The 20,817-nt window shown below is 38.5% G+C and overlaps 1 protein-coding gene across 4 annotated transcripts in view; it reads right to left on the minus strand.

Moving 5' to 3' along the window:
* The window catches only part of CCDC82 (coiled-coil domain containing 82), a 58,389-nt gene that overhangs the window by 21,157 nt on the left and 16,415 nt on the right, over positions 1-20,817 (minus strand). For all 4 annotated transcript variants that reach the window (XM_062196909.1, XM_062196907.1, XM_062196908.1 and 1 more), the window contains exons 5-7: positions 9,389-9,481; positions 7,481-7,605; positions 4,151-4,321 (exon numbers count right to left, since the gene is read on the minus strand). In XM_062196909.1, coding sequence (XP_062052893.1) covers positions 4,151-4,321; positions 7,481-7,605; positions 9,389-9,481 — 389 coding nt within the window. The remainder of the gene's footprint in view (positions 1-4,150; positions 4,322-7,480; positions 7,606-9,388; positions 9,482-20,817) is intronic.

Genomic DNA, 20,817 nt, shown 5'->3' on the forward strand with positions numbered 1-20,817 from the left:
CCCTCCAATGGCCACTGCGGCCGGCGCATTGCGCTGATCCGAAGCCAGGATCCAGGTACCTCTGGTCTCCCATGCGGGTGCAGGGCCCAAGGACCTGGGCCATCCTCCACTACCCTCCCGGGCCACAGCAGAGAGCTGGCCTGGAAGAGGGGCAACTGGGACAGAATCCGGCACCCCAACCAGGACTAGAACCTGGTGTGCCGGCGCTGCAAGGCGGAGGATTAGCCTGTTAAGCCACGGTGCTGGCCGTGAGGAAGAAATCTTAAAAACAACCTCATGCAAGGTGACTGGCGCGTAACAAATCTTCCCAGGCGGATGAATCAATTAATTCATAAGTTTTATTGGGATTCTGCTCCCTGGAGAGGTTCCCTGGTCCCAACAGAGCGGGGCCGGGGAAGTTGCGCGTCAGAGGTTGGGAGGGCTCCTTTTATAAACACAGGGCGTGGGGGTTAAAGGTTGAGGCAGGTCTGATCCTCACTGGTTGACCTTTAGGCACCGTGGGGACCTTGACAAGGACTTTTCTTCCCTGGAAGTATAGGTAGGGACTCTCCTTTCCTGGAAGTATAGGCTTTCTCTCCTTGTGGATCCCAAAGCTACCACCTCATTCACAATTTCAAAAAATACTTAAATATAAATTTAACCAAGGAAGTGAAAGGCCTATACAATGAAACTTACAAAAAAACTATTAAATAATTTGAAGATGACAAAAACAAAAACAAAAAATGGAATGATATCTAGTTCATTGATTAGAAGAATTAATATCACTATAATGTCTATACTACCCAAAACAATTTACAGATTCAATGCAATTCCTATCACAGTACCAATGACATGTGTCACAGAAATAGAAAAAAGCATTTCTGAAATTTTTATGGAAGCACAGCAAGACCCCGAATAGCTACAGTAATCTTGAGCAAAAAGAACAAAGCTGGAGTCATTATGTTACCTAACTTTAAAACACACTAAAAAACTATAGTAATCAAAACAGCATTAGTGCAAAAGAGTAATGGAGTAGAATATAGAACCTAGAAGTAAATCCTAGTATTTACAGCCAACTGATTTTTGACAAAGGTAGCAAGAAAATACATTGGAAAAAAGTAAAATCTCTTCAGTAAGTTTTACCAGGAAAACTGCATATGAATATACAGAACAATCTTGATCACATCTCACCATCTATAAAAATCAACTCAAAATGGATCAAAGACTCACATTCAAGAACTGAAACTATAAAACTACCAGAAGATGATACAGGGGATATGCTTTAGGATATTGGTCTGGGCAAATATTTTTTTTTTGGATTTGAGCTTAAAATCTTAGGCAACAAAAGCAGAAATTAAGATATGGGACTTTATCCAACTAAAAAGCTTTAGCACAACAAAGGAAACAATCAGCAGAATTATGAGACAAACTACAGAATGGGAGGAAATATTTGTGCACTATTCATCCAAGGGATTAATATCTAAAACATATAAAAAATGAAACGACTCAACTGTCACAAAAAAGAGTTTGATCTAAAAATGGGCAAATAATCTGAATACATATTTCTCAAAAGAATACATTTAGAGAGGGCCAGCAAGTATAGGAAAAAATGTTCAACACCACTAATCATTACAGACATGCAAATCAAACTACAATGAGGTATGTCACCCAAGTTAAAGTGGCTATTATAAAAAATACAAAACATAATAAATGCTGGCAAGGATGTACAGAACAGGAGCCTCACACACTGTAGGTGGGAATGTAAATTAATGTACTGATCGTTTAAAATATATGAAGTTTCTTAAAAAAAAAACAAAACAAGAAATAGAACTGCTACATGATCTGCAATCCCACTACTGGGAATTTATCCAAAGGAAATGAAAAAATTATTTCAAAGAAACATCAGCATTTTCATTTCTTGAAGCACTGTGAACAAGAGCCAAGACAGGGAATCAAGGTATCCAGTGATGGATGAGTCAATGTATAAAGAAAATGTAGTATATTGGCACTACTGAGTATCAGTCATACAAAGAATGACACGGTCACTTGCAGCAACACAGGTGGAACTGTTAGGAGAAATACGTCAGAAACGGAAATAGAGATACTATTTGTTCTCACTTATACATGGAGGCTAAAAAGTAGATATTGTATAAGTAGAGAATATAGTTGTGGTCATCAGTTTGGGAAGGGCAGGGAGGAGGGGACATGGCCATGGGATGCTTAACAAGTACAGAAATGCAGTTGGGCCGGCACTGTGGCGTAGCAGGTGAAGCTGCCGCCTCCAGTGCCGGCATCCCATATGGGCACCGGTTTAAGTCCCGGCTGCTCCACTTCCAAACCAGCTCTCTGCTAATGTGCCTGGGAAAGCAGTAGAAGATGGCCCAAGTCCTTGGGCCCCTGCACTCACATAGGAGACCCATAAGAAGCTCCTGGCTCTTGGCTTTGGATCGGCACAGCTCCAGCCGTAGTGGCCAACTGGGGAGTGAACACCAGCGGATGGAAGACCTCTCTCCCTGCCTCTGCCTCTCCTTCTTTCTCTGTGTAACTCTTATTTTCAAAAAAATAAATAAATCTAAAAAAAAAGAATTGCAGTTGGAGAAATAACTTCCAATGTCCTATAGCATAGTGGTAACACTTAAGTGAATATGTCAAAATAGCTAACAGAACAGTATTTTTTTTCACTTTGTGTTGCTATATGGGGGCAAACTGTTGAAATCGTTACCTAATATATACTAAACTGATCTTCTGTATATAAAGAGAATTGAAAATGAATCATGATGTGATTGGAAGGGGAGAGGGAGTGGGAAAGGGGAGGGTTGTGGGTGGGAGGGAAGTTTTGGGAGGGGGAAGCCATTGTAACCCATAAGCTGTACTTTGGAAATTTATATTCATTAAATAAAAGTTTAATAAAAAAATAGCTAACAGACAGGATTTTGACTGTTCCCTACACAAAGATTAATCTCTGATGTGAAACATATACCAATTACCCTTATCTGATCATTGTACACTATATATATGTATTGAGACATCAAAATAAATAAATTTGTCCAAATAGAAGTCATCCACATCTGAGGATCTGTACTGTTTATTTTTTTATTTTTTTGACAGGCAGAGTTAGACAGTGAGAGAGAGACAGAGAGAAAGGTCTTCCTTCCGATGGTTCACTCCCCCAATGGCCGCCACGGCCAGAACTGCGCCGTGTGCTTCCTCCTGGTCTCCCACACAGGTGCAGGGACCTAAGCACCTGGACCATCCTCCACTGCCCTCCTGGGCCACAGCAGAGAGTTGGACTGGAAGAGGAGCAACCGGGACTAGTAGCTGGCACCCCAATCAGGACTAGAACCTAGGATACCAGCACCGCAGGCAGAGGATTAGCCTAGTGAGCCTCGGTGCCGGCCCTGTACTGTTTATTCTTTCACAGTCTGCTTTTCTCGTGTTGAACAACTACTAATTCTCCAGTTTTATCTATTCATTCAAAATCAACATCACTTTTAGCATCTGGTGGTTGCTCTAGACTTCAATAGACTTCTGATTGTAGTCCGTCAAAGCACAATGTTCTTTGAATTCTCTCATATTAGAATCAAGAATTGTCTTAAATTATTGACTCATGGATTACCTGCCATGAAACTTTCCACTTGGATCAAAGTTTCCTTTGGACTCAAAGCTGACTCTTGCTTCCCTTGCCTCAGTGATCTCCTACATCATCTTCAGCCTATAACTTTTGTCTTCCACAAATTTGGGTCATGTGTACTTAGAGAATATGTAGCAATTTAATTATTTCACTGAATTAGAATTTTTTTCTTTTTTATTTCATAAATGTGAATTTACAAAGTGCAACTTTGGTATTGTTGTGGCTTCCCCCCCCAACCTCCCTCCCTCCCGTGGCCCTCCCCTCTCCCTTCTCCCATCCCGCCCTTTATTGAGTTTCATTTTCAATTACCTTCATATACTGAAGATCAACTTAGTATATACTAAGCAAGGATTTCAACAGCCTGCTGAATTAGAAATTAATATAAGACATATTTGTCACATTCAAAAACTACCCTCTTTCCTTGTACTCTTTCCCCTTCATCTAGTATTTTCTCCATTTGTGAAAATTTGGGATATTTGTGCAAGTTTAGATATTGAAGGTTTCTACATAGCAAAAATTAAAAGCAGAGGAAAAAAATACCTGTTTATCATCTGACATGAAATCATCTGTTTCCATAGTCCTGGTGTTATACAACTTTCCTGATAAATGCACTGAAAATGTACAGTAGCGATGCATTCCACAAGCCTGACAGAAACGATCTTCAGGATTCTCTCCAAGGATATCGACAAAGGAATAATTTTCTACCCGCTCCTGAAAACAATTTGAAAACATAATGAGATTTAAAAGATAAAATAAGAATCTAACCAAATTAAATTATTTTAGGAAACACAACACAAACATCTAGGTGCAAAACACAGTTATTTCTTATTTTAATGCTCAGTACATAGTATGTGTTTGACAAGATATTTTCTAATGAGTGTTCTTAGAAAGATTCCAATTTACTTTTCTATCTTCTCATCTAATAACTAGGAAATCATGAGCAGCTAAAATTTAGAATAATGTAAGAAAGAAGGAATTTATTTAGGATGGTTAAAAAGGAGCAACTTCATATCTTACATCTCCATTAATGAGCTGTATCATATTGTTTTTCAAAAAAATATTTTGGAAAAATTTGTCTGTTGGTTACCTAATATAGCACTATAAAAATAAATGAGTTAGAACTAGGGTTGCTATCTGTTCAGTGTTAATATGAATAGTATAACAGCTGGGTTATCAAGGAGTAAAACAAACTGAGAAAATACTTGGCATTCACAAATAAGCTATATTAAGTGTGAAATTACTTGCACCTGAATATTTCTGCTTACGCTCTAAGACACTACTATCTAAATACTAGTATTCTAAATAGTAGCGTAGGTTAGGTTTTACCACAATTATTTGAAATGTACACAATTAGCATATTAGCATAGTAACTAATTCATACTGACGTCATCTACCAGTCTGATAGTAATTAAGTGTTCAGTACACTAATTGTTTTCTTTTGACCTTGTGTAATTAAAAACGACTATTTTTTGGGGGGGGGTGGGTCTACCGTCCATATTTCTTATACTTCATGACATGTGTCACTTACAGGTTGAAATTTAGACTGAATGGGTGACTTATCACCTTCCCTCCTGCTTCTGTGACACTCATAGAAGCAAATGCTGAGACGAAACACCTGAAATGAAAGCTTTCTCATACTGATTCCCTAAGTGCCTATGAATGAGCAGAGCACTCCTGAAAACTCGAACTGGATATACTTGTGTAAGTGAAAAATAAACTTTAAACTACTGATATTTTCCTCTGGATTTTGTTTGTCGTATTATCTCTTTTTCTTTTGCACCTTAATACAGCTTATTCTAAAAATCTTACTGAAGAATTTATGTCTCTAAGTTTTTCAGATATGTTTTTTCGTAGCTGACATTTATTATTTCCACATTAATTTATCCAAATTCAGTAAATTTACTACAGTAAGTTAAGGCACAGAATAGCATACAGGTAAAGGTTTTAGAGACCAATAGATTGCATGGTTAAATATTAGCCTAATTGCTAGCTATTGTACTTTATGTAACTTCATTTTGTTGAATCACAATTTCCTCATCTTCAAAATAGAAAAAGGAGTGACTTCTTTATGTGGTTACTTTGATTACATTACTTAGTAAGAGTGAAATAATATGCTATTTTTTCATTAAAAAAAAAAAAATATTCATGGGGCCGGCACTGTGGCGAAGTGAGTTAACACTCTGGCCTGAGGTTCTAGTCCTGGCTGCTCTTCTTCTGATCCAGATCTCTGCTATGGCCTGGGAAAGCAGTGGAAGATGGCCCAAGTCCTTGGGCCCCTGCACCCACGTGGGAGACCCAGAAGAAGCTCCTGGCTTCGGCACAGTTCTGGCTGTTGCGGTCAATTAGGGAGTGAACTACTAGATGGAAGACCTCTCTCTGCCTCTCCTCTCTCTGTGTAACTCTGACTTTCAAGTAAAATAAACAAATCTTTAAAAAAAAAAAAAAAGAAAAAATATTCATGCCATTTCCTAAGAGCTATGTCATGTACTTAAAGTTCAAGGTAAATGAATATTTCATTTTAAAGTAGCTATTTTCTGTATATGAAAAGGAAATTGGGGTTCAGTTTAGAAACTTACCAAAAGTAAAAAAAAAAAATACATGCACACACAGGATGATCCTTAAATTTAAGCCATCCTCTAATTTGAAGACTTCTCTTTTTAGAATTCTACAACTATCTCTCTCTCTACCTTAAAGGAACTATTTATTTTGAAAGTTACACAGAGACAATGAGAGACAGAGATCTTCCATCTGCTGGTTCTCTCCCCAGATGGCCTCAATGGCCAGTGCTGGGCCAGGCTAGTCCTAAGCCAGGAACTTCAACCAGGTCTTCCACATGCATTGCAGGGCACCAAGCATTTGGGTCATCTTCTATTGCCTTTACAGGCACATCAGAGGGAAGCCTGATTGAAAGTGGAGCAGCCAGGACACAAACAGACTATATGAAATGCAGGTATCCCAGGCAGTGGCTTAACCTTCTATATTACAACTCTGGCCCCTACAACTGTTTCTTAACCTAATGATCTCCAGCTAATTTATCATCAGGTACTTCAAGATCGAACAGATTTTGGATGAAAGCAAATTAGCTGACATGAATAAGGTAAAGTAGCCAATTATTTAAGTTCCAGAAGGATTATAAGGATCTTGAATTTCTGTTAGTTTTCTAATTTTCCTCTTGCTAATCATTAGAACAAAGAATGGTAGAAGTTGGGAGGTAGACCATTAAATACATTATAGTTTATCCTGATCTATTAGGTAACACAAAACAATCTAGAGGTAACATGGAATCAAATTACTCCTACAGATTGAAAAAGTGTTTCCACAAATTGGTAAAATCACAAAATCTGAAGGTGGAGAAAGGTGTCCAACATTACCCAGGGGGTCTTTCCCAAACTATGTTTTATGGAAATCAAGTGTCCCAGGACGTAACAACAGGTGTTTCATGAAAAGCCTCATAGTAAAACTCAAATTTGGAAAGTACTGCATTCTGTATCTCCTCTTGAAGATTTACAATATAGATTCACATATTAACAATGCTGAAAAATCATCTAGTAAAGAAACTTTTTTGGTTATCAAACTCTCTTTACTGAAACAATTAACAAATATCCTGTGAGACAATCTCCTCATTTTAAAAGACAGGTTAACCTCTAGAGATAGTCTAAAGTTATCATTTAAATTACTTAAGTACTGGAGAGATGTAGGTGGTATGGATAATTAAAACAGTAACAGCCTTTAGGAGAGAAATAATAAGCTGATTATTTAGCAGAGCAGCATGGCAAAACTTTTGAAGACTGTTGAGCTTGAAATAATGTTGAATCCTGGCAGGTCTGTTGTCCCCAAACCCTCCCAGTGATTAAAAAACAAACTCTGTACCTTATATTGTTGTTTCCAACGACTTCTAGAATATAAATTCTCTAGACGAGGCTGAACAAAGTGGTTATCCAAATAATGAAGGGAGGTCAACATATCTCTTGCATATGATTTTTGCCTGGTGCCATCTGTTTAGGGATAAATAAAAAAAATACTTCGTGCACATGAAATATTTAAACAGTTGAAAACTTCCCCAGTTTTGGGAATATACGTGATTGGTTGGTTGGAAACATTTCAAATTAGAAAAAAAAAAAATCAAGTGAAAAAAAATCCCATTCAGAGCATTAGGGGAAGGAAATGGGGTAAAAGATTCAAATTTTCCTTGTAAACACTCAACTTTAACATTATTTTCTGATAATGAAAAGAGCTAGATAAAAAAAGCTTGTTTTATTTTCCTACACAAAACTGACACAAATAATCACTTCATTCTAGATAAAACTCAATGCTTTCTGTAGGTTTTCCAGGCCCCTGTGCTACTGGCCCCACTGGACCCATTCGAACAAATCAGAACTCTCTTCTCTAATCAGACCTTCTCATTCCCCTTCAGCATGCAACTCTCATTTCTGCTTTCTCGATTTGTTTCATGTTATATTCTCCATTTCATATGTATCTGTCATAGTCCTAAAGTCAAGCTTTGTTTTCCTGCCTTTGAAGTTTTTTTAAAGAATGTAGCTAATAAATTTATGTTTCTTTAGGTCACTACAAATTCAAACCTCATTTACTATGACTTAGAAAGTCCTCCTTTCTCCTACATAGTGTTCTGAATTTGTATCTTCTCCAAATTCCCTGAAGTCCCCTAGTTGATTTTGAACATACCAAACTTATTCTTTCCTAAGAGTTGTAGTACTTGCTGTGACCTCTGTAGAATTCATGTTTAATCTCCTCCCTCACTTCAGTCAGGTTCAGAAGTGACACCTTCAGACACTCCGTTGACCAATCTAACAAAGAATATGTAGACTCTACTTTCCCTTATCATTCTGTCTTTACCCTACTATAGTATTTTTTCCAAGAATTAATCACTAGTTGAAATTGCATTATATTATTACATATTAGTTTACTCCTTTGTCACCTTATTTCTCCCATTAAGACTTAAAGCAATAGGAAGGACAGAATCTAGTACCTTAGTCATTTTCATAAACCCAAGGATGGCTCATAGTGTGTATTCAATAAATATTTATTCAATAATAGAGAATGAAATCTTATTCAGGCGTTTATGTAGGTATTTAATCCAGCACATTTTTTAGCCTAGTAGATGTCAGATTCTGAGCTAGATGTAAAAGATACGTGTGTGTGTATTTATGTGTATATATGTATATATGTATATGTGTATATAAAAAAATCCTTCTCACAATCTAGTAAGGGCAAAAAGTGAAAACACACTGTTGATAGAACATTAAAGCTACATATATATAAATGCCACCATACTCCAGATTATGGTGGCATGAATCTCAGAGAGTGATATTACATAGCTTTTATAGCAGAGATGTTTTTGAATGCACCTAGAAAATCCAGGTTAAAAAGAGACTGTATTCTAAAGTTTAACAGCAAGAGCAAAAGTACAAAAGCATAAAACAGCATGCAACTTTTACTGAAATTCAAAGGGCTTAGAGAGATTGGGACAGCCCATGTGTACAGGAGCACCCTACTATTTTATGAGTGTTTGTCTTGTATCCTCAAAGGCACTGTGAAGTCTTTCAGGGTAAGGACTTGTCACACACTTACCTTCCACGTATCTCAAATAATAAACAATAACAAGTTTTATTAAATGAGTGAAGTTTTTATATAGTTCATTCAAGAGGGAGGCCTTAAGAATAGCTCTTTGGCTCTGTTTCATTTACATAGTTTTAAAAGTGAGATTGTTTAATAATGGGGAAAAGGATAAAAGTCATTGCATTCACACTATTAACTTACCATACAATGTTTTCAGAAAAGATTCATCTAAAGCATTGATCAGAAGAGCCTTCACAACTCTTTCAAAGTGAGTATAGGGGTCACTAAAAGAATCTGAAATTAATTTTAAAAAATTATTAGGATTTAGTAGACAAAACAGTTCCCTGTGTACAACAGGATCCTTTTCCCAATTCTAACATTAATATTATAAGCAGAAGAAATACCTTATCATCTCAATTTTATAGTTGACTTTGTGATTCATCTAGTTACTGAGAAAAATCTCTATTTTCCAGATGCAATGACCTCTAACCCAGACTCCAGTTGTTATTTAAAATCACCACTTCCCAAACTCATTAAGGGTGAACTGCTCAGAGAATAGTAAGAGAGATGTTGTCAGTGAAAACCAAAAGAATAAAAGAAAAGAGATGTCATGAAAAACTCAGTAACATTCCTTGTGCACCTAAGTTCAATTATCAACTTGGTAACAAGAGAAAGTAAGAAAGAAAACCTCCAAAGGTAGACTGTTTAAAGTGCCTATTCTCTAAAACATATTACATATTAAACTGTCCAGGAAATTGCTACCCTAGCCACAACCACAATGATTATAACAAAAACTTCATTTCCCCTTCTGCTGTTCCTGATTGTGAATTTTCCACAACCTTTTAGAAATGATATCTTCCCTTTTTCATATCACATAATAAAACCATTTATTTTATTTATTTCCATTACTATGAAATTGTACATAAAATCATGTGTTCTGACAGGCCAGGTAGTGGTAAGAGAGAAGAGCCCTACCATTCTCATTACTTTAGGTCCGGGGTTTACTATGGCTGTGGAAACATTATCAAACAGGACTCCTTCCTTGATCCATCACAACCCAGCTGTATGCACTTCTGAAGACAGTTTTAAGGGTATCTTAGTATCTCAAGAAATGAGGAAGATGTTTACAAAAGACTGAAGAATATATCATTAGCAACCATGAGTGGATATGAAGGTTCCTTCCAGCTGAAGCGAAAAAGTAAAATGGAATTGAACACGAACCCTTTCGTTATATTTTGGTTGCTAAATTATTGATAAAACTTTTCCACGCTTTAGAGAAATTTATTTTTTTGAGAGGCAGAGAGACAAACAGAGCACCCACTCACTGGCTCGCTCCTCAAATGCCTGCAAAAGCTAAGGTGTAGCCCTGATTAAAGTCAGGAGCCAGGAACTGAATCCAGGCCTCCCACAAGGAAACCAATTATTTGAGCCATCATGGCTGTCTCTGAGGGTCTGCACTGATGGGAAGCTGCAGCCAGGAACTGAACCCAGGCAACTTAACCATTGTAATAAACACCTGTTACAGAAAGGAACTTGTTATATGCATTCTCTTTAAAGGAGACACAGATGGATGTGCTAAAGTGACTAACATAAACTGGTAAAGAAAGTAAATGACGGGGGCCAGTGCCGCCATGGCACAGTAGGTTAATTCTCTGCCTGCAGTGCTGGCATCCCATATGGGCACTGGTTCTAGTTCTGGCTGCCCATCTTCCAATCCAGCGCTCTGCCATGGCCTGGGAAAGCTGTGGAAGATGGCTCAAATGCTTGGGCCCCTGCACCCACGTGGGAGACCAGGAGGAAGCTCCTGGTTCCTGGCTCCAGGTCTGCACAGCTCTGACCATTGTGGCCATCTGGGGAGTGAACCAATGGAGGGAAGACCTCTCTCTGTTTCTCCCTCTCACTGTCTGTAACTCTAACTTTCAAACAAAATAAATATAATAGTTTTTTAAAAAAGTAAATGATGATAACGACAATAGTAGATAATTTGCAATGAGGTCCTTAGAAATGAAAGGGCCTATCAATGTTCTTAAAAATAAGTGCCGCAAGGGGCCAGCACTGTGGTACAGTGGTTTAAAGCCTTGGTCTGCAGTGCCAGCATCCTATATGGGTGCTACTTCTAGTCCTGGCTGCTCTACTTCTGATCCAGCTCTCTGCTATGGCCTGGGAAAGCAGTGAAAGATGGCTCAAGTCCTTGTCCCCTGCAGCCGCACAGGAAACCTGGAGTAAGTTTCTGGCTTTGGATCAGCTCAGCTTTAGCCGTTGTGGCCATCTGGAGAATGAACCAGTGGATGGAAGACCTCTGCCTCTCTGTAACTCTGCCTTTCAAATAAATAAATAAATCTTAAAGTACAGCATAACTGGAAAATTAAACATTAATATATATTGATTTCACCCCATTTTAAAGTAAAAAAAATTTGGTTGATTGCATTGTTCAAAACACCTAGCACAAGGCAGAAACTATTCTTATCTTCCTCATTTTAAAAATAATACAATACATGTAGTGCTTTATTTTCAGTTATACTGGCTACTGGTTTAAAGTACTGTCAGGTGAAGGACATGTGACCCTATTCCTAATTTAAAGACTTGCTTTTTTTTCAACACCAGGTATGGGCATTGAATGTTACAATGGTCTTTTTACTATCTTAGTTTTTTCTTTTGACATTTTAATGTAGTTACTAATATACATCATTTTTACGTTTCTAAAATAATGGTTCAGGGTATTTTTCCTTATTCTAATAAGTTACTGCATACAATGATTTGCAAAGCTATTTTCATCACATTTATTGGGAATGTGAGCCTTTTTAATTTGCATATATAGGTTACATATTATGAAACTGATTCAAAAATATTTTCTTCTATTTTACTTTTTTAAAAATTTATTTATTTGACAGAGTTAGACAGTGAGAGAGAGAGAGACAGAGAGAAAGGTCTTCCTTCTGTTGGTTCACCCTGCAAAGTGGCCGCCATGGCCAGAGCTACGCCAATCCAAAGCCAGGAGCCATGTGCTTCCTCCTTGTCTCCCACGTGGATGCAGGACCCAAGCACTTGGGCCATCCTCTACTGCCCTCTCGGGCCCCAGCAGAGAGTTGGACTGGAAGAGAAGCAACTGGGACAGAACCTAGCAGCCATATGGGAATTAACCAAGTGAGTCACGGCGCCGGCCCTCTATTTTACCTTTTAATTCACATCCTATTATGTTTTCCCATCCAAAAGAATGGTTGAACTTCTAATTCATTCAACTCTTTTTATGTCATTAAACATAGAAAACTGTCTTCCTTTAGATTTCCATTTGTTCTGTATTTTCTCCTCCAAGGATGTGTGAAATCTGATCTTAGTTCTAGTTCCTTAAATACTATCTTCTTCCTCATCAGTTTTCCTTTTCTAATCAGCAGAATTTCTCGGGTATAGCTTCTATCTCACTGATGAGACTTTATGTAGTATTACTTTTACTCTCTCTTTCAATATAGATTTTATTTCTGACTTCACATTTTAATTTTCTGGCATTTCTTATCTTTCTAACTCCCTTGCACTTAAAATTGTTCTCAAGACTTCCAACTTATTTTTCACAGATTTTAAAGCAAACATTTTAAACAATTTCCTTGTTTCTTTTAATCAAACTTTTTTTTGACAGAGCTAGACAGTGAGAGAGAGACAGAGAGAAAGGTCTTCCTTTCCATTGGTTCACCCCCCAAAATGGCCGCTACGGCTGGTGCCTCCTCCTGGTCTCCCAGCAGATGCAGGGCCCAAGCACGTGGGCCATCCTCCACTGCCTTCCTGGGCCACAGCAGAGAGCTGGACTGGAAGAGGAGCAACCGAGACAGAATCCAGCACCCCAACCGGGACTAGAACCCAGGGTGCCAGCGCCGTAGGTGGAGGATTAGCCAAGTGAGCCGCGGTGCCGCCCTTAAACAAACATTTTTTGACAGGCACTTACTTCCTTTATCTTTACCTTATGTTGCAATATTATTTCACTGGTATTTTTAACTATCATAGAACAAGGCAGAAAGTTCTAAGACTTAATATTCACTATAAATGGTTGAGGCTGTTCTTAGGCCCTCTCTTCATTTTGCTGATAGAATGTCCTCTTTTAACTTCTTTATGGTGATGAAGTTGATATTAACTTAGGCTAACTTCCAATATTCTAAGAAGGCATTAATAGGCTGAAACATACTCTTATCTCCAATACTTGTTTTTGTCACTGTGAGCCTATGACTGGATGGTAGAAAAATAATGTAATCTTTATTATTTACAAGTGTGAATGCTTTCCTTATTTTTGTACTGGTGTACATTGTTAGCCTGTGAACTATACAGATCTAATAAACAGGGAACAACTGCTGGTCTGATTTCTACCAAATTTCTGGTCTGATTTCTACCTGGACCCTGTGATAGAGTGGAAGGATAGGATCTATCTATCTACAGTAATATGGATTGTTGAAAAGGGGAGAAGGCTGTAACTTTCTTCAACTGCATCAACCATGGAGCAAGGCTAAAACTGGGGTGGTACAGAAGCATCTCTCAGAGCCAGAACCTTGGATAATGCGAAGATGACAAAATATTTTCTTACAAGTAGAAGTACTCACTTGAGAAACAGCAAAAAGTGCAGACCACTGACTATGATTCTTCATTTTACACTGATTTCTAGTTAGCAGTGTCCCTCAAATTCTGATAATATGCAAGCATAAGTGGTTATCAGGTGTCAGTGTTCTTATATACATTGGCTGGAGAATAAATCTGGGAATCCTAACTTAATTACCACTTAACACAGGTCACGGATTGTGGTTTCTATTTCATTATACGGGTTATTGCTTTAATGAGAAAATATACTTTGATATAAGGATTAACTTACAGCAACTCTTAGAACATAATTCTTTAGCAAATAAAAATTACCTATAGTAAATTTATCGTACTCATATGTAACATAAACTTGACAATTATAAAGCTTAACTAAATCATCAATTACTATTGCAAAATACATAATTTTTTTCCTCCTGATGTTTGAAAAAAATCCAGTCACATCCATCCAACATTTCTCTGAGTCTTGAATCACAAAACTCAAAGGTCTTCATGCAAAATGCTTATCTTAATTATCCATCCACCTAACAAATTCCTACAACATGTCACAAACACTAAAGGCTACTAGGGATACAAATGAGGAAGTTGGTTAACTACTTTTTTTTTTTTTCTTTTTGAAGTGGGGGTGCCCAGTTGACTTATTTTTGTTGGGATTTACTTTCCTAATAACCATAAAATTCACTTTTTAAAATGTTCAGTTCCAAGATGAATGTGTTTGATTATGTAATTACCACAACAGTTGTATCCCCATGAAAAATTCCTTAATGCTCTTAGCCATTCAGTTTATACAGACTAAGTTTGAGATGTCTGAAAGACATGTTCAATAAGATGATGCAAAATAGGGTCTTACAATCAGGAGAAATCTTGGAGATTAAAAAAAAGTGAAGAATTTTGCTTATACACTGGGCTGAAGTAATGGGAAACAGATTGTCCTTGGCAGAGGTAAAATGAAGATGAGGATGGAAATCTTGGAACCAGCAAAATTTACATGGCAAGTGGAAAAACAAGACAAGTAATAATACAGGAAAGTCCGGAGACAGAGGTACCACAAAGGCTAAAAATGGGTGTTCTGCAGCTGGCGCTGTGGAGTAGCAGGTAAAGTGAATGCCTGCAGTGCCAGCATCCCATATGGGCGCCAGTTCGATTCCTGGCTGCTCCACTACTGATCCAGCTTTCTGCTATGGTCTGGGAAAGCAGTGGAAGATGGCCCAAGTCCTTGGGCCCCTGCACGCACATGGGAGACCCAGAGGAAGCTCTTGCCTCCTGGCTTTGGATCGGTGCAGCTCCGGCCATTGTGGCTATCTGGGGAGTGAACCAGTTGATGGAAAACCTTTCTCTCACTCTCTGCCTCTGCCTTTCTGTAACTCTGCCTTTCAAATAAATAAATAAATCTTAAAAAAAAGGTTGTTCTAAACGTAAGATTAGATAATGGTAGCAAAGGACATAGCAATATCCAGTTAGCAGAAAAACTGAGTAGTATTTGGGCAGCTAGAAATCTATAAGTAACTTCAGCAAGAGAAATTTCACTAGACTGATAGATACAAGAGCATTATACAAGGGGCTTAACCACTGTGGCTAATCCTGGGCATTGATCATCTTGGAAGAGAGGTAGGTGGTGAGGCTGTGATTACACCAGCAGAAGTGACCTTACAAGTATGATGCTTTATAATGTCAGTAAGAAACAGCGACGAGGATTCCAAGATGGCTGAACAGGGAAAAGATGCGCTGATTTTGACTGGGGAAGATAACAGAAGAAAAGCAGAGGAAGTGCATTCCCAGGGGAGAGTTGGAAAGAAATTAGCAGTGGAAATTCTACAGAAAGAAGAGAGATATCATGGAGCAGCATGGACAGTACACACATGCAGCAGTGAGCAGGGACACCACGTGGGACTGATGGGAATGCCATCTTCCGAGAGCGAGGGGAGAGGAGACTGCTGTGGCCTGTGTCACTGGTGATAACACCCGAGGGAGAACCCTGCAGAACACAATGACTGTAAAGGCAATATGGAACTCTAGCAGGAGACTGTCCCACCTAACCCTGTAAAGCACATTTCTTACTCCCTGTCTCCTTACAAGAATACCCAGAGACCAGCATGGAGAGAGCGCCAAGTTAATGCAAGGAGAGGCTTTCAGGGCTCACGGGCTAACGCTGTAGGGGATTTGATCAGAAGAATAAATCCATGTTCCCCACTGATTTGGAGTTTGACCTGGAGGACTGGCAGGGGGCACCCACTTAGGACTGTGAGGAGATCCTATTCTTCCACTCCATCACAGAGTCCAGGTCTCAAACTGCCAAGGTGAAGCACAGGCAGCTGGCTCTGGGAATAACTGCTCTCTTTCTCGGGACAAGGCAGGCTCACAAGGCTGGGGGTGGATCCCCTGCACCCTGGACTGTGAGACTGTGCTGACTGTGCTGACTGAGAATTCTGTGACTGCATGATATGATGTGGAAAGTATCTGGGTCTCTGCACCATCACTGTGGCTGGCTTCAGAGTCTTCAGTTTTCCTGACTGCCAGTGTTGGGTCACTGCAGAGGATTCTGCGCTATCCTTGTGTGGTTCATGCACCTGCGTGGGAGGGGCTTAACTACTGTGGCTAATCCTGGGCATTGATCATCTTGGAAGGTTGAGGCTGTGATTATACCAGCAGAAGTGACCATACTCTTCCTGCTGCTGACAATAGAGGATATGTACCACACCCAACATGGGTGTCACCCTGGACACTTACCCCATCGTTGACAACTGACCAGAGCTCTCTGGTCCTACTCAGAACATGCTTCTGGATATCAACTGAGGGAGCATACACTCCACTAAGCCAAAGAGTCAACTTCAAAGATAAAAGCCATCAGAGGAAAAAATACACAAGCGTTTCCAGAAATGCCTAAAAATATAGAAATACAAGAAACAAGAACAAGGAATACAAGATAATATCCCAAAAGGAACATAATATCACTTCAATATTAGAATATGAATATGAAGAGATTCATGAAGTTCTTAAAAATGAAGTCAAAAGAATTATGGTAAGATTACTTAACAACAGAGAAAAAAAACCATGAGATAAACAAATCCATTCCCCATATGGGTGAAAAATTCTGCCAAGAGATAGAGATATTAAAGAGAAACCAAACTGAAACACTAGAAATGAAGAAGTCAATATTTCAAATAGAAAATTCATGGGGCCAGCACTGTGGTATAGTGGGTAAAGCTACCACTTGCAATGCCACATCCCATATGGGCACTGGTTTGAGACCCGGCTGCTCTACTTCCAAATCCAGCTCTCTGCTATGGCCTGGGAAGGCAGTGCAAGATGCCCCAAGTCCTTGTGCCCCTCCCCCAACGCGGGAGACCTGGAAGAAACGCCTGGCTCCTAGCTTTGGATCCGCCCAGCTCCAGCCATTGCAGCCATGGAGAGTGAACCAGCAGACGGAAGACCTCACTCTCTCTGCCTCTGCCTCTCTGTAACTCTGCTTTCCAAATAAATATATAAATCTTCAAAAAAACAAAACAAAACAAAAAAAAACACAGAAAACACAATTTTAAGCCTGAATAACAGGAGTCAAGAAGCAGAAAGGCATCAAATAAATAATCTATCAATTTACCTCAATGTCCTAGAAAAATAAACCAAACCCAAATTGGTAGGTGGAAAGAAATAGAGAAAAACAAAATTGAAACAAAAAATACAAAATATTGGTGAAGAGCTGTTTTTTTAAAAAAAAAACCACAAAATTGATACATCATTAGCCCACCTAATCAAAAAAGAGGGAGAAGACCAAAATTAATAAAATCAGAGTCAAAAAAGGAGATGTAACAACGGATGTCCCAGAAACAAAAAGAATCATCAGGAATTACTACAGCTATATGCTATCAAATTAAAAATCTAGACCAAATGGACAGGTATCTGGACACCTACAATCTACAAAAATTGAGTTCATGAATACACAGAAAACCTAAATATACGAATAACCAAGATGGAGATTGAATCAGTAATAAATATCTTCTAAACAAAGAAAAGCCCAGGACTGGATGGCTTCACCGTTGAATTCTACCAAGATTTTAAAGAAGACCTAATTACTATTTTTCTCAAACTATTCAAAGCAACTGAAAGGGAGGGAATCCTCCTAAACTCCTTCTAGGAGTCCAGCAACATCTTAATTCCAAAATCAGAAAAAGATAGCAGGTGCACCAGTACCTACTGAAATGTCATTAACTTATGGCATACTGATGACTTACAGGAATCCTTATATTTTGCAAGTTTCTTAAAATTTGATTCATACCTCAATCTACTATTATAAAATGTGATAACTAAATCAAGCCATGTTATACTTAATTTTCTAAATATTTCAAAAGAATTTATTCTTTTATATAATATTTGAAGAGATTTCATTTGTGAAGAAACAAAATAATAAAATTCACCAACCTGTTTCTATGAGGGTTGTAAAGTAAAATAACCATAATGTCCTTTGAGTTTATATATACTTACAAAATCAGTATAATATTAACACATATTTAGTATATCCTAAATTTTCAGATTATTCACATTTTCATTAACTATATGAAAAGACAAAATTGTAATTCCCTATTTCTCATAGGTTTCACTTCTTGAGTACCCTAAAGGTTTCATAAAACCAATGATTCTCAAAGTATGGTTTACTATTATTTTTTAAGATCCATTTATTTGAAAGGCAAAATGATAAAGACAGGGAGAGGGACATCCTCTACCTGCTGTTCACCCCCAAAATGTCTCAAACAGCCAAGTAAGGCTGAAGCCAAGAACTAGGCACTCCATCTGGGTCTCCCATCCAGGAGGCAGGAACGCAATCACTTGGGCCATCATTAGCTAGATCAGAAGAGTGGCATATCCAAGACTCAAACGAAGCACTCTGATATTGGATGTAGGCAACCCAAACAGCGGTTTAACTTGCTGTGCCACAATGTCCACTTGTTTCTAAGTTCATTTACAGAGCTCAGGAAGCCCACAACAATAGTATTTATTTGTAGTTTTCATTGTGTTTGGAGTTTCACTGTGGAAGCCAGAGCGATGATGAGTACAGCAGGTTAACACAAATCACAGTAGCAACAGCAAATCACTGTTAATCACTGTAGACACCACTGCTCTGCACTCATGGTATAAAATAAAAGTTCATTTAATAATATTCTTGATGTAGTAATATTTGTTGATTTTTTAAAGTTTTGAATCTTAAATACTTTTTTTGTGCTCTATAGAATGAAATGAGATACAAGCATATAGCACCTACATTGCACATCAAAGTACAAGGGTGAATCCAAGGAAAAGCACTCATCCAGCTGTTTGAGTTTGGGCAAAGCCTCATTTGAAATGAAACTCCATTTTTAATCTGACAGAATGGCTGACCAACTATGTTTATTTAGATTTTGGCATTTTTCAGACATTTTTACAAAAAAGAACAAAATGGGCCTGTAATATTAGCAAATAGGTAATTTTTAGAAAATAATGAAATGAGCCAACATTTAGAGGATTTGCATAAGTCAGTAAACCAGTATTTTCCAAATGATTGATGCATTTATATTTCAAAATTATATATGGATAAAAGATCCATTCAAAATGCAAGACAGCCCTGTCTAAATACTGACAGAGTTTGTGGGCTCAAAAAGGCTTCCGTGTCCTTGGCAGCTCATGACAAGAGCCTCGGGTGATCACTGATGTCATAAATAAGAGTGTCAATTTTTTTTTTTTTTTTGACAGGCAGAGTTAGACAGTGAGAGAGAGACAGAGAGAAAGGTCTTCCTTTCTGTTGGTTCACCCGTCAAATGGCCACTACGGCTGCTGCACTGGGCTGGCACTGATCCGCAGCCAGGAGCCAGGTGTTTTCTCCTGGTCTCCAATGTGGATGCAGAGCCCAAGCACTTGGGCCATCCTCCACTGCCTTCCCGGGCCACAGCAGAGAGCTGGATTGGAAGAGGAGCAACTGGGACAGAATCCAGCACCCCAACCGGGACTAGAACCCGGGTTGCCGCAGGCGGAGGATTAGCCAAGTGAGCTGTGGTGCTGGCCAGAGTGTCAATTGTTAACAACAGGAGTCACCATGTACTTACTCCCCATGAAGGACCTCTGCCCTTAATGAGCTGTACTATGAGAATTAACAGTAAAACTTGTCATCAAACAGTACTTCATACTTTGTGTGTGTGTGTGTGTGTGTGGTGCAAACTGTTGAAATCGTTACTTAGTACAGAGTTGGTCTTCTGTATATAGAGATAATTAAAGATGAATCTTAATGAAGAATGGGATGGGAGAGGGAGTAGGAGGTGGGACGAGAGTGTGGGTGGGATGGTGGGCATGGGGGTAAGAACCACTTATTCCTAAAGCTGTACCTATGAAAATTGCATTTATTAAATAAAAGCTTTCTAAAAAAAAAACAAAATGCAAGACAGACCATTAGATTATAATATGAATGAGCACTAAAAAATTCATCTGTGTGGCTTCAGATTCCATATTTCTACTAACCTTTGTTCATGTGATATTAAATGAGAATACTCACAATTATTTTGAAAACACTATTAAAACATTCCTCTCTTTTTCCAGCTACCTCTTGGTGTGAAGCAAAATTGTCTTCATAAATTTCTTCCAAATCAACATATCATATAGCACACTAAATACAAAAGTAGATATAACAGTGCAGCATAGGGTAGGTATTTAGCAGTTTCTTGGGATGCACACATAACACCAGAGTGCTGGGTTTAAGTCCTGGCTCCACTGCTGATTCCAGCTTCTTGCTAATGCAGATCCTGGGAGGCAGCAGGGATGGCCATCTATGTATGAGACTTGGATTGAGTTTCATTATCCTAGCTTTGGCCTGGCTCAGGCCCTGCTATTGCAGGCATTACAAGAATGAACAAGTGGATGGAAGACCTGTTTGTTCCTGACTCTCTGTACTTCAAACTAAATAAACAAATAATTCAAAAAGAATGCAGCAACTTTCTATTAAGCTAGACGTCGAAGTTTTTTTTTATTTGACAGGCAGAGTTAGACAGTGAGAGAGAGAGACAGAGAGAAAGGTCTTCCTTCCGTTGGTTCATCCCCCA

This window comes from Lepus europaeus, chromosome 7 (genome assembly GCF_033115175.1).
Source record: "Lepus europaeus isolate LE1 chromosome 7, mLepTim1.pri, whole genome shotgun sequence".
Classification (NCBI taxonomy): domain Eukaryota; kingdom Metazoa; phylum Chordata; class Mammalia; order Lagomorpha; family Leporidae; genus Lepus; species Lepus europaeus.